Here is a 14,380-nt window from a genome sequence, read left to right on the forward strand (position 1 = left end):
TGATGAGATGGTCTGCATGAACCCCGTCCACAATTTTACATAAAACTCAACATCATTTTATACCAAGAGTGAAATAATGCAATTTTGATGAAGTCTGTCTGCTCTATCCATTGTAACCACCTCACCTGCCACACCTTGTTCATAATGTTGCCTTAGGTTTTTATGAGACCACAAGACTGAGAATTTAAAACTACTAGACTATATTTGCTACATTTTATTACAATAAAATAAAAGTAATCAAAGTAACAAGGACATCTACATGAACTTGTATTTGTACAACCAGAGACATAAAAGACTTGGCAGTACCTCATCATGACAAGGTGAAAACAGAATTAAATTTCTAAAAAAATAAAAATAAAAAAACAAAATATCACATTGACATAAGTATTTAGACTTTGCAAAAAACTCTTGAAATTGAGCTGAGGTGTCTCCCATGTCACTAGATCTTTGCTGAGATGTTTCTACATTGACTGGAGTCCACCTGTGGTAAATTAAATTGATTGGACATGATTTGGAAAGAACACACCTCTCTATGAAGGCCTCACAGGTGAAACTGCATATCAAAGTAAAAAAGGTCAAAAGACTGCCTTCAGAGCTCAGAGTCAGGATTGTTGCTTGACACAGATCTGGGAAAGGCTACAAAAAAAATCTGCTGTACTGATGGTTCCCAAGAGCACAGTGGCCGCCATGATTCTCAAATGGGATAAGCTTCACACAACCAGGACTCTTCCTAGGGCTGGTCACCTGGCCAATCTGAGCAATTAGGGTAGAAGGGCCTGAGTAAGAGTTATGACCAAAAACCTGACAGTCATTCTGACTGAGCTCCAGAGATCCTGTGTGGAGATGGGACCAAGTTCCAGAAGCCACTAACTACTCTGCCCTAAAGCCCAGATTGATGGAGGGCTGCAAGGATTCAGGTCAAAAACTATAGAAAGGAATGTTTAATGGTAGAAGAGAGTGTTTTGGGGTCTTTTGGCATGGGATTCATGTAGTCCACCATGAATTAACAAGAAAAATAAACTATGAGACATAAAAGTTCGAAAAATTATCTTTTAAAACCCTGTATTTTTATGGGGTGGGGGTCCAGCATACATTATGTTCTTTCAGGGACTGCTCCCAGACTCTACAAACCCTTGCCCTGAAGCATATGTTGCTTCATCTGTTTAGTCATGAATGGGATCATAATTTGAATTAAAAAAAATCATTTTAATAGTCCATTACATTGAAGAGTGCCCAAGTCTAAAAAAATCAAATAACATAAAAATCCGAAGTCATTTTTTAAAGATGCTGCAGACAAAGAGAAAGCACTGTCCAGATTTCAAAAATACATTAGCAAAATTTCAGTATCAAAACACTCAAAAATTAAGACAGTGCTCAAAGGCTGCATCTTCTCTTCACTACAGTATATGATTTAACTACAATGAAGATAATCTGATTGAATGCAAGTGTTTGTCAATGCTCATCAGAGCTCACTTGTAGTGCTCATAGATGGATGTACTCAGGAGAAGCTTTGGGAGACTTGAAGGTCAGTTTATGATGAGATCTGGTCTGTAAGAGTCACTACTGCCGTTTATGTTACTCTGGACTGTTAAAATAAAACCTGTTGTGAATCACTCAGACTGGCCAAGTCTTTTTTTGTTTCCACATTGAGCAAAAACTGTTTTTACATGTCAGAATACAGATCTAGAGCCAAAGCTGTCATTTTAAACCCACTTTTAAAGAAATTGGAAAGAAGTAAAACATCTTAGAAAGTGTATTTATCCAGTTAATCCCATAGTTAGAAAAAGATCTCATTTCACATACTACAAGCAACAACTGACAAAAATATTTTGAGACATAAATAACTAACCCTTTTGCGGATTGCTTTTATTTATTTATTTTCCTTGGTACTTCTTGTTAAGACTGCATTTTTGACCAGAATGTAGAAGGTTTCAAGAACAAATTTCTGCAGAATGGTTAGTGAATGAGGCAGTTTGTCTTTTTGTAGGACTTCAACACAAAGACTAAAAGGATTACAGACAGGAGTGTTGATTGAAAATATAACTGATTTATGATTCAATAAGAATGTCCTCATGAAACTCATTTGTTCTCAATTTGTTCTCGGTGTTTGAACCATTCCTTCCTGCACATACATGATTTTCTAAATAATGTATGATAAATATGCTTGACTGACACAGGAATAATGTGTGCGTTTTGGATCAATGTGGCCATGGTTAGCACATAAATGTGGAAAATATCTGATTTGCATATCCTGGTAAACAGCAGACCACGTCTTGGCAGTGCCACAAATCCTCCATCTGTAGCACGGAGTCGACATACTGCGCACAGAAAATCTGCCCTTTGATATAAAAACAAACTGTTACTAAAAGCAACTATGCAGCATTTGCAAAATATGCTGACTTATGCCACTTGAAATAAAACTTATGCATACTTATGAAATAAAGTATGTAAGCTTACAGCACTACTTTATGAGCTTGACAAGTGGACCAAAAAAATGGGAATATTAAGGAGAAGTTCATATTTTCAAGAAATGAAGCTTTCTTATATTCTAAATACAATACATGAAAGTGAAATACTTCAAGCCTTTTTTTTTAAACACCAGAAAGCCTGTTTCACATTGTGTGGGATATGTCTCAACCATAATCGTCACTAGGGAAGGGCAGAACCTTTCACAAAAATCTCAGTGGGTTATTGGACATTCTGTCCATTTCTTCACTGTGAGCCAATCAGAGCGATGAAACACATGACATAGCGGGCATGCACAGCCCTGAAGAGTGAACTCGACACAGTGGCCGCAATTGTTACTATTAGGGGAGACGGTGAAAAAAAATGTACACAAACGCCAGGAAAAGAGCAAAAGCATCTTTTTCACCAGGGAAATCTGTCAGTGTGAATGTTTGCTCTTCTTTTAATAAAGAAGTACTGTCCAGTTCAGAATCAGAATTTGCTTTATTGGCCAAATAAGACTACAGTTAGCTTTGCTCTCAATGTACAGGAATTAAACATGACATATGCAAAATAAATAAAACTAAACAAATGTATTAAAAAAAATTAAGATTTAAATACATGCAAGCTCTTTTGGGTATTTTTTCTAGTATAAACAACTCTGAGTGTATTGATAGTATGATGAGAGGAATGCTGACTAGACATCAACAGATGTATAAAACATGTAAGGATAATTTAAGAAAGTTGATTAGTGCAAATATGCAAATGAGGTCAAGGCACAGTGAGCTTTATTACATTATTTGAGTTACAGTAAAGCAGTTACAGACAGTGTATGATATTTTATACTGGGCAGGGCTGAGACGCCTGTTAAATGAGAGTTCTATTTTCTGATTTTCTATTTTCAGACAGTATTTCCTCCTTTTTTACAAGCAAATGTAGTTACTTTGGTAAAAATTTACTTGAGTAGAAGTACTAGTCAATCAAAACAAAACTAAAAAGTAGATGATTGACAAGCTAATTTTAATACCAGTGAAATATGATCATTCCTCAGTGTGAATTTACTCTAAGATTATATGAATCTCCAACCAGGCTGCTTAAGGTGTGACTTCAACCAAAGTAAAATGTACCTGCTGTCATGGGAAGAAATGTGGACACGTTCTGTGAGCCAAAGTCAGATCACTGGCCATTTTCTTGTTGTTTGCAAGTAAAAGTAGTGATTTTTAAAATTATTGTACAGCACATAAAAAGTTACTCAATTAGAGTAATTTGGATGAAAGTTATTAGATACTTTTCACCCCTGCTGGCTCATGGTACAAGTAAACCCCATCCCAACATTTTTTTCTGCTAAGAACAGCTTTGAATGTGGTTTGTTACTCTTCTAATAAAGAAATGTGGTCCAACTCTCATTTTAAAAAAGTGCAGAAATAGCTTCATCTGAGTAGTCGCCATTCTTTACCAACATGCTGTACAACTAACCGCGCCTATAGTTAACTCCTCATTCTCCTTAAATGATGCTAAATGGGGCATTCATCCTCAGATCAAGAACAATCATTTCAGGCTGGATCAAGATGGATCTGCCTGACAGACATGTTATCTGGCCAATCCTTCGGCTTTGCAAGATTAACCTTATTTTTGTTTTCATTTTTACCAGAAAACCAGAACTTAACACCTCACACCCTGGCTAATGCCAACATGGAGCATAAAGTGGCGTGAAATGTTTCACATTCTGTGAAATTAATGTAGAATAGGTTAAAGATTCACGTATTTAATTATTTTATGGTTTTTAAAAAATGACATTTTCCTGAAATTTAACATTTTTGGAACTGGAACACAAATGTATTTGTAAGGGAGAAAGTGAATGAATCTCAGGTCATCACAACTTCACGCTTTTAAAACAATCTGTTATTTTAATGACCTATGCTATCCAAAATACCAAAAAAAGATCACACATTTAATCAACCAATGCACACTAGAGAAATCAAACTCTCTGCAATTTAGACAGCATGCAGGAGTTACCCTGCAATTTCTGATGAATAAAAACAAAAAATACCTAATACTGGGACTGTTGGACTTTAGTTTTATGCTGCCATGGTGTCAAAGACTTATAAATATTTTGGATTTTTTTTTTTTTTTTTTTTTTTTTTTTTTTACCAGTGTCAAATCCAAGTCTTAAATTCTGGTATTGTGAGAGCTCTAATGAAAACTAATTAAATTTACAATATAACACAGAGGAAAAGAAACGAGGCACACACCAAGGAGTGCAAGGCAACAAATGTCAAACTGAGAAATTACAATGAACAGAAAAAACATTCTTCTCTAATTAGTATGGGTTTTTTTGCTGTTTCGAGGAGCTTTTACACCACCCCTGATTTATTTTCTCCTTAGTGTGAGAAACTTCTTTAGCGTCTCACCAAAATACAGCCATAAATTAATCAATTATAGCGTCCCTGCTGGTATTTATAATTAAGTTAATTTGCATACAGTCGACCAGTGAGAGCTGTTTGATTTAGAAAGTGAAAATTAAAACCCTCCTACATAATAAAATATAATATGACAGCAAGGCCACTTTTGTTTTATTTTTCACAGTTTCACAGAAAGAAGACAGCTTTAATGAATGCAACACAACAGTGGGGAGCAAAGAATGATCAAAGGCAAGAAATTACAATGTTAGAAAATCAAACAGCACATTAGGTACCCAGAAAGCAACATGATCATGACTTCATATTTTGCTTTTTCAAACATTATTAAACATAAATTCATGCTGTTCGTTTCAGTTGATTAGATTCACAAGCAACAGAGTAATTTCTCAAACATCATAAATTACTTGCTGCATTGCTCTAATAATTACATAATGAACAAAATAAATATCAGTGAGTTTGCCCTGTGAAATCCTCCGTGAGCCAAATTACTAAACAAGAGGTCTAAATACGCTGATTACTTTGCTCTTTTAAATAAGTTTTCCTCTTTTCTGTTTGATTTTGTGTTGTGGAAAAGAGAACTAAGACTCATTACCACTCAGCCTCCCCGACAGCTTTAGAAAAAACGTAGTCCCTGCCTCCATAACACATCACTCCATCTTTCAAATGAAACTTCCAGCGGTTCTTACTGCGGTGAATCTGCAATGGAAAGGAACTGTCACAACTTCAGCACTCAGTATTCAGCACAGGGCTTTATTGGTGTTCAGTAAAGAGAAAAAAGTCTTACTTTGTCATACTGGCAAACGATTACGTTGTCAGTGTCGAAGAGGTCCGGGATGTCCTGCTCGATCACATCGTCATCTGAATTCAAAGGATCCTGATCAGCAGAAATTGCATTGTGAAAAAAAATGGTTAAAATGTGTAATTAAAGAGCACCAAGTGTGTCTGTGCACAGTAAAGTGGAAAAACAGTTATAGCTCTACTAGGCAATTTAATTGAACTAGTGTCCCTGTTAGGGATGGCGATACATAAACATAGGTAAAAACCTGGTTTTGTGTTTGTGAAATACCAGGTATCACTAATGCTTTAGCCTATCAATGCTGGTATAGTTTCTTAAAGATTTTGTCACACAGCCTATATCACTGGTTCAAAAAATACATCGGTTCTTGCAGGGGAAAACATACACTCAAAGCACTACAGCATTGTCCATCAAATTAAACTAAAGATACTCAGGCTAAACTAGGAGTAGCTTGCAATCGTAACATTTTTTTATTGTTTGTGTTATGAACCCACAAGTCATTTTTAGTCAAATCAAACATCTCGAAGTTTATCAAATTAAGCTTCAAAATCATGAAAAATGAGGTTGTAAAATCTTGGAATGGTTTGGGTGTGTCAGTTGAATGAGCTGAAGCCACGCCCACTCAGGAGAAATACAATCCTCTCACATTTTAAACAATGCTACAACCTGACCGGACGAAAGCACTCCCACTATTAGCCTGCCCCCATGACCTTAGGTTGACCTTATGGCAACCTTATAATCAGAGCACAGCTGCCTGGCTCTGTGCAAGAGCAGAGACAAAGTCTAATTTCTGGCTCTCTATTTTATGATGCTTCAATGATCCATATACTACTGTGGCTGATAGATTTGGAAAATTAACCTCATAATTACCAAAAACACAGCATGCTGGCTAACTTTCAATGAAGACAGCGACATCAGCTAACAGAAGACTGTACTGAGATAAACTGCTCTATGGTTTTATATCCCTGTAGTGTTAGAGGGGTAAAGTAATTCTCTGTTGTGGGCCGTTGACATCACCAGTCCACAAATATGGCCCGCCCAAATTAAACACAGGCAGGATAGAGGTGAAAATCTTTTGAATGGTCTGAATCCAAAATTCACTCAGATGTAGATCTCAGTGTTTTCACATGTTCACAGCAGCTGTATTCCAACATATCTTGTGTGTTAAGGGACAAATTTTGGATTTCACTTCACAGAGTCTTTAATGGAAAAAAGGCTAAATACTACCTTGGGTTTTCTATACATGTTTTTAAGTGCTTGAATAAAACCAAAAGACTAAATGAATATAAAATCCTTACCTCCTCCTCAACATCAGCAAGTTCATCTGCTGCTTCGCTGTCACTGCTGGAGGAGATGCTGTTTCCATCACTGCTTCCATCTCCTTCCTGTAGAGCCTTTATGGCCTCGGCATTGATTATACCCAGAAAGTCGTTCTCTTCCAGAGGAACTCCCTCCTCCTCCAGGTCAGAGTTGTCTGCAGTACCATCCAGCTGAACAATGTCTGACAGATCGCTGTAGCCATAGTCCAGATCCAGCTTGGCAGGAAATACAAGAAATTAACATTAGTGCCAATATTAAACTTAGAAGGTTAAGGTGGGCTTAATTCATAAATAAACCTCACCCATATGTAAGTAGAGCATTACGGTATTAATGATAAAAGAAGCATTCCACTTTTATGATGTGTATCATAAAACTTTAAATCCTGAAAGCTTAACAACATGCAGGTTTTACAAATTCTGATCAAGTATGGCTGATCAATTAAAGGACCATTTCAACAGTTTAACCCAATAATTCAAGGAGATTCATGATGTTGAAAAGCCAGATTTAAAGTTGCATATTTTCAGTCACTCATATGAGCTTAAAATAAAAATGTGCTGGATTCTCCATCTTTAACTCTGTTATTAAAACCTAACCTGACATGCCAGATAGACAGTTCCACATATCCATCACATTGGATTTATTTCACATCCATCTGAGCAACACCCAAAGACAGAGTTTGGGAAGGGAAGAACCTTTACAAAAATCTCAGAGTATGATTTGACAAACGTCCCGTCTGTCACATTTGTTACAGGCCAATCAGAGCAACTAAACATTTGACAACTGCATGATGTGAGCTTGATAGGCAGCCATTATCATTGTTCACTAACAGTGCAGCCAGCTGGCAAATCAAACTCTTGCTGCAGCAGGCCAGGAGAATAACAAAAACATCTCTCCCACCAAGGAAAGCTACCAGTGTGGTTCTTTGCTCTCCTTTTAATAAAGGAATGTTACTCAGTTCTTATAAAAAAAAAAGTTCATTGGCAAATTAATTCTCTGACCAGAAACAAGTTTTTCAGCTTGAAGCTTTGGATGGATCTGCCTGATAGAAGATAGTATGTCGGATCACCTTTGCAAGGCTACCTACAGTTATAATTGGCTAAGAATTAAGACTAAATTACACAAATCAGGCCATATTTTAATTTATTATAAGGCTTTAGATCAGTTCAGCAATCTCTTCCTGACAGCAAAATTACATGAATACTGGCTTCTGAAAAAGGACATTGTGACTGATTATAAGAGCCAGTTAAGCAACTTAGTATTTAACTTGCATGTAAAACTTGCAAATGTATCTTGCAAATGTAAAAGTCAATAATTGATGCCATCCAGGCTGAGAAGTCTTGACCTTCAGTAGTTTTTATGAGTGAGGCCTCAGAAATGCTTAATTCCTCGCTTTTAATATCTTAGTTCAAAAGTTTTTCATTAGTCTCTCTTCCTCCAGACTCTGGGAGCTTTACTAACAAATGAAACACAAAATTAACTTTAATCTGAAAATAGGACTTTGGACCATTGAGCAACGGTCTAGTTCTTTTTCCCTTTAGCCCAGGTGAGAGATTGATGACATCTGTGGGTCAGTATTGGTTTGACACTTAGAAAATGACACTTGGCTATTTCCTGGACCTGTCTGTGTGTCGTAGCTCTTGATCCACCGACTCCAGCCTCAGCTCATTCCTTGTGAAGCTCCCCTAAGTTATCCAATCTGCTTAGTTCGTATTCGAAAACACTTTCCCCTTCAATCAACTTTGAATGAACATGCTGTGATACAGTACTCTGAGAAAAGTCAGCCCTTTCAGCAATGACCTTCTGTGGCCTACCCTCCCCATCAAGGGTGTCAATTATCATCCTCTGGTTAGTCAAGTCAGCAGTCTTTCCCATGATTGCACTTGCATGTACTGAACCAGAGTGAGAAAATGAAGACTCAGGAAACCTTTGCAATAGTGACTGTTCCACAATATTCTAATATTTTGAGATAGTAGATTTTTGTGAGCTGTAGGCTGTAATCATCAGGATTAGAACAAAAAAAATCTTAAAATGTTTAACGTTGTACAAGATGAATCTAGAATATATGGAAGTTTAACTTTCTGAAGTAAATCACAGAAAAAAAACTTTTACATGATTTTCTAGTTTTCAGATGCACCTATATGTTGTACAATATATGTTAAATATTCTTATAAAAAATATCTGCACATTTTAAATTTCATGCCAGCAACACCTTACAAAACAAATAGGAACTTGGGCAACAAAATCATTTCCAAAAAATGCAAAATTTTAAAAGAAACCCCAAGTGAAATATCTCAGATTCCCTTTTTTTCAGATGTTTATGAGCAAATTCAACAATGCTGAGCTAAGGCATTATAAGCCAAATCCACCATCTGTAATATTTAGCTAAGAATAAAGACTAAGCATCACAAAACAAGGCATATTGGATTTATCATCAAGCTTTAGATGAGTTTGGAGGCCATATTTCTTAACCTTCAGATCACAAAACAATACTCAAGAAATGGATGGATGTTAAAAGCTGCCCTTTGGGGTGTGATCATAATCAACAAAATTAACATGACACAGCTTTAAAGAGGATTAAAAAGCTGGTTTAACCATATCCACATAAGGGGCTTTGTCAGCTGAGGTTATAATTAAGGGGGGTAAGGGAAGAAGGGAATTTTCTAGTTCCGCCACCTGCTGGCCATTTGACAGAACACAGGCATTTCTGTGCATTAGATTGTTTTGAAACAAGTTACTATCAACTTGTTAAATAGACTTCACTGTTTGATCAGGAAAGCTACTTGAAATGCCAAGTTAACCAAACGCTGGCCAAAGTTAGTACAGATTTCAGAGTTTTATTTACTTTCTCTAATGTCTCTTCGCAGAAAAAGGGATTTCCCGACCTTGGAACTACTTAATTCAAACACATTAACAACCCCAGCAAATTGTCTTTTTTCTGTTAAGTCATATTTTCTTAAAGAAGAAATACTCTTAATTTCATTACCCCCAGCATAGCCTCAGCCTGGTTGCCTGCCTTTTCAGATGCCAGCCTCCTCGCCCTCTCCACTTTCTCTCTCTCCTCCTTGATCACTTCTTTCAGGATGTCATCGATGTCTCTGATTTTTGTGTGTGCCGTCTGAGCCAAAGCCTCCTCAGCTCTGATCTGAAAGTCTAATAATTGAGAGCAGGGTGAGGCAGGCATACTGAGGTCCACAGGTTCAGCCTGAGGGCTCTGCTCATTTTCTCCCAGTGGGACCTCTGGCTTGGGTGACTGGGCCATGTGAGGCTGTGTAGTCTCAGCAGTAGGGCCCAGTGTCTGCTGGGGGACGCTGCTCTCCTGACCAGGGGGTAAATTAGACTTCTGAGGCAGCTGCTGTGAGACAGAAGCAGCTGGAACAGTTGATGGCTCCACCTCCTGAGGATTTGTTGGGACTCTGGCTGCCTGAGGGGCAGCAGCTTCTCTCAGCTCAGTGACTTTCTGTGCAGGTTGGGACCCTGGCTGCTGTCCTGCTGCAGCCTGAGTAACCACAACAGGAACATTGACCTTGTAGAGTTGGCCTGTGTGAGACAAATGGAAAATAAAACACGTCAACCTGTTGTTTGGGGAAAAGAGGGGGGAAAAAAACACTTACAACAGGTAAAGTCATTGAGTACCAGAAGCTGTCTGCAGAGTGACTCCAGCCGGTATCTGCACAGGATAAGCTAACCCAGCAGGGAGGGAAAAAGTAGCAAGGGTCTCAGAGTTTGTCTGCAATGAAACATTCCATTTAAAACTTTTGTAAAGATTATTTCTCATGATAGTAGACTTTATGTAAAATGTTATGTGTGAAGGAAAATAAATACATTTTTTTTCCATATGGGAAGGAGCCCAGTAAGAGATTCTGTTTAACTTGGTTAGACAGGTGAGGATTGACAAAGGGTGAACTGGCACTTGTCCAATGGTCAGCATTTATTGGTAAAAAGTAAGTGCTTCTTTAAATGTTTGTTAATCTGAACAGAAATCTGCACTGTAGCTGTCCATCAAAAGCTTTGACAGAATCAAAATAGCTTAAAGTTTTAAGTTTTTTTAATGTACTGCTTATATCTCTGGTTATTCTACCTAAATATAACAATTTTAGACATCCAGCTTTCGAGATTTTAAACTCGTTTTAGCTGTGCTAGAGCAGTGATTCCAAAACTTCTCAACCAGAAGCCCCCAAAAAACAGTGCCAGAGACTGGGGAACCCCACTATCATAAAGTTTCAGCTCATAATATAGCTTACAGCCATAAACACTAACGAGGCCTTTGTCAACACCCTCATAAGACTATAACAAAGGAACACAACAACGTTAAAAAATTAATATTTTATATAATAATTTATTGTAAGAAGTGCTGAAAGCAGAATATGTTACTTGCAATCATATTAGATTTTACCATGTTTTTGGAAAGTGTCTTGCAAGTCCAACCACTATATTGGGAACCACAGTGCTAGAGCACACCTAAATTTCATCTCTGTGTCAATATCTCAATGTTGAAATTTTATACCCCAGTATATTAAATATACTCCATGAAACCCATTTATTACACCTATCAAGTACAAAAAAATTCTGCGTATATTTTGGCTATAAAAATCTGCCTATATCAGCTGTGAATATTGGTTGTACAAACAAACAAGTTAGAGGAGTTTTAGGCTGGATCAACAGCCTAAGTACTTTAAGCTTAAGCCATTTTTATTCATCGTCATTCCTTACACTTTGTAGTCTGTCTAAAGGACTGAAGCTTGCTAATTTGTTCATCCTTACACTTTAAAATGTGTTTTTTATGGGCTTTAGTTTGAAGTCTGAAATACATTAAAATATCCATGCCAATATCGGTATGAACTAAAATTAATTTTTAAATATTGGCATACCGGATAATCGGCGAAAATCCATCATTGCATCCCTACTTATAACACTCCACCACCACTCCAACCATAGGCTATTTCACTTTACAAAAATTTCATTTACCATCAGTGGTGGGATTATTAGTTTAGCAAGTTACTGTACACAATATAAAATGGGTATTGGCATTAGAGGATAATTTTCCATTATGCTGCCTTAAAAGTTAAAATAATATGATAACACCATCCAGTAAATTGAATAATTTAGCAAAAAAAGCATATTCTAAGTTTAATTGTCTAACAAAATATATTGTGGTGCAAAACCCAAGTTACTGCACTTCATTGCTAGCCTATTCTTGTTCATAAAAAAATCTCACGATTCAGTCAAAAGAGATAGGAGTCAACATTTGCAAGTGTGCAAAACATACTAGTATGTTATTGTTTATCAAAAAAAAAAAGCCTCTGAGTTTGTACTGCATTATGTTTAGCATTTTTGAATTTACATGTATGAGGTTTTGTTTTTTGTTTTTTTTAAATAAGCCTTTCATTACCATGATTTTATGTTTTTTGAAATTCTGTATAAAATAAATACATACATACATACAATGATATTAGACAATATTAAACAATCCCGAATGCCATTTTCCATATGAGCCCATCAAGTATGGAGCAACATCAAGTTGGCCACAATCTGTAAATTTTGATCCTGCTCACTTGCCTTGAGTCTTGGGAAACTGTGGATATTTTGACTCGCAGGGATCACAACTGAGGCTGAGATCAAGAATCAAAGCAGAGCAGGTGACACAGAATAAAAGAATGAACTTTCTTCTGCCTGAATCTGTTCAGCTACTTTAGTTAGTGCTGCAAATAGACCATATGAAAACTACTTGGCTGTATTTTTACACATATGACTTGTTTTGTTGATCTCCTTTTCATGCAGCAGCCTGCTGTGTTACCTGTACCGTCCTGATCAGTCTGACTGTAGCTGGCAGGGAGCTGCAGCACAAAGTTAGATGAGTTGATGTTGTTTTTCCTGAAGTCTTCCATTGCTTTTGACTGCATCATCTTTGTCTCCCAAAGCTGCACATCAGAAGACACAGCAGGCAGTGTATACTTCCTCTGACAACATTATCTAAATATGTTGTTTTTTAATGAAGAAGGGCTTTGGAGAAAATATCTCACATGTCTTAAATCATCCAGGATGCGGTCTTCAAGGCCTTCATCCAAGAAAAGCTCCCTCACACTATCAATCACATCATCAATTATGGACAAGTAGAGCTTGGCCTGCAGTTGTTTACAGGAAACAGAAAGTCAGGAGCTGCTCGTTTGTGAATATTTGTATGAGCATTAGACTGATCTCCATTCAATTGATTGTCTTTTCCTCAGAAATGACAGTTGTAAGACGTGAACTTATGAACTTAAACTAACCAAGTGTACTTTTAAACCTATGAAAGTCTCCCTTCGACTCAAGTTATGTTAATCAAACAGTAACCAGTCAAATTTTACTGTGGCTAAAAATGCACAGATTTAGATGGAGAACGACACTTCAGTTAACTCACTGAGTGCAAGCCAGCGTATACGTCAATGGCACTCAATGAGTTTTAATGAAGGATATACTTTAAATCGTTTGACGACATTATAAACCAAATCTATTTGAAGATAATACAATTAAAAAAAAAAACTATTAAATATACATATAGCTAAACGTTTGCTTCTAGCCTAGAACGTTCGATAAACCGTTAAGCTACAAGCTAATGTTAGCATGTTGCACAACTATCCAAAAAATAATATCAGCTTACCACAGGACCCGTGTTGGTTAGCATGATTCAGGGCACAACTTACTCCGGTTCAGCATCCTTGGATTTAGAAAACATGATGTAAACAATACGGTTCTAAAGAGTAATGCTGTTCTCCACACAACAGGTAGGAGGAAAGTTCAGACACAGGTGAAAGCAATCAAGCCAAGGAAGATGTGATTAGTACGGAAGCCCATTTCTGCCAGTTAGAAAAGAAAAATGTGGAAGTAAGGCAATTAAAAAAAAAAAAAAAATCCTTAGTCAAAACTATGGGATAAAAAGTCCAAACTATGAGATAAAAAAGAAAAAATGACGAGATAAAAAGCCATAATTAGGATGCTAGATACAAAGTCAAAATGATGAGATAAAAAGTCCAAATTACGAGACAGTAAAGTCATTAAGAGGGGAAAAAAAGTCATAATTATGAGATAAAACGTCGAAATTATGAGACAAAAAGTCATTATTATGACTTCAATGAATGAGGTATTAAGTGAGAAAAGATGATTGAATAATTAGGTCATAATTTTGACTTTTTTTAATCCCACAAACTCAAATAAACATGCTTTTTAAGCAATTTTGGCAATTATCTCTTAAAAACTTAAAATATATTTCAGATAATTACAAGCTATATTTGTTCTAAATACTTATTTGTACTTGTATCGTGAAGTGGCTGCCCCAAACCTAGCCCCTAAATTTCATTTCGTTTGAATAATATTAAAATTTTTTTTGTTTTTTGCAATTTTTTTATGTTGCCTTTTAAAAATA

The 14,380-nt window shown here is 36.6% G+C and overlaps 1 protein-coding gene across 1 annotated transcript in view; it reads right to left on the reverse strand.

Annotated features, from left to right (window-relative positions):
- Positions 1 to 5,001: 5,001 nt before the first annotated feature.
- The window catches only part of LOC121510866 (stonin-1), a 36,527-nt gene continuing 27,148 nt past the window's right edge, over positions 5,002 to 14,380 (reverse strand). Inside the window, exons 4-11 of the mRNA XM_041789178.1 lie at positions 13,002 to 13,103; positions 12,776 to 12,899; positions 12,538 to 12,590; positions 10,615 to 10,708; positions 9,965 to 10,518; positions 6,960 to 7,196; positions 5,650 to 5,739; positions 5,002 to 5,561 (exon numbers count right to left, since the gene is read on the reverse strand). Coding sequence (XP_041645112.1) covers positions 5,454 to 5,561; positions 5,650 to 5,739; positions 6,960 to 7,196; positions 9,965 to 10,518; positions 10,615 to 10,708; positions 12,538 to 12,590; positions 12,776 to 12,899; positions 13,002 to 13,103 — 1,362 coding nt within the window. The 3' untranslated portion in view covers positions 5,002 to 5,453. The remainder of the gene's footprint in view (positions 5,562 to 5,649; positions 5,740 to 6,959; positions 7,197 to 9,964; positions 10,519 to 10,614; positions 10,709 to 12,537; positions 12,591 to 12,775; positions 12,900 to 13,001; positions 13,104 to 14,380) is intronic.

Source organism: Cheilinus undulatus, linkage group 6, assembly GCF_018320785.1.
Source record: "Cheilinus undulatus linkage group 6, ASM1832078v1, whole genome shotgun sequence".
Taxonomy (NCBI): domain Eukaryota; kingdom Metazoa; phylum Chordata; class Actinopteri; order Labriformes; family Labridae; genus Cheilinus; species Cheilinus undulatus.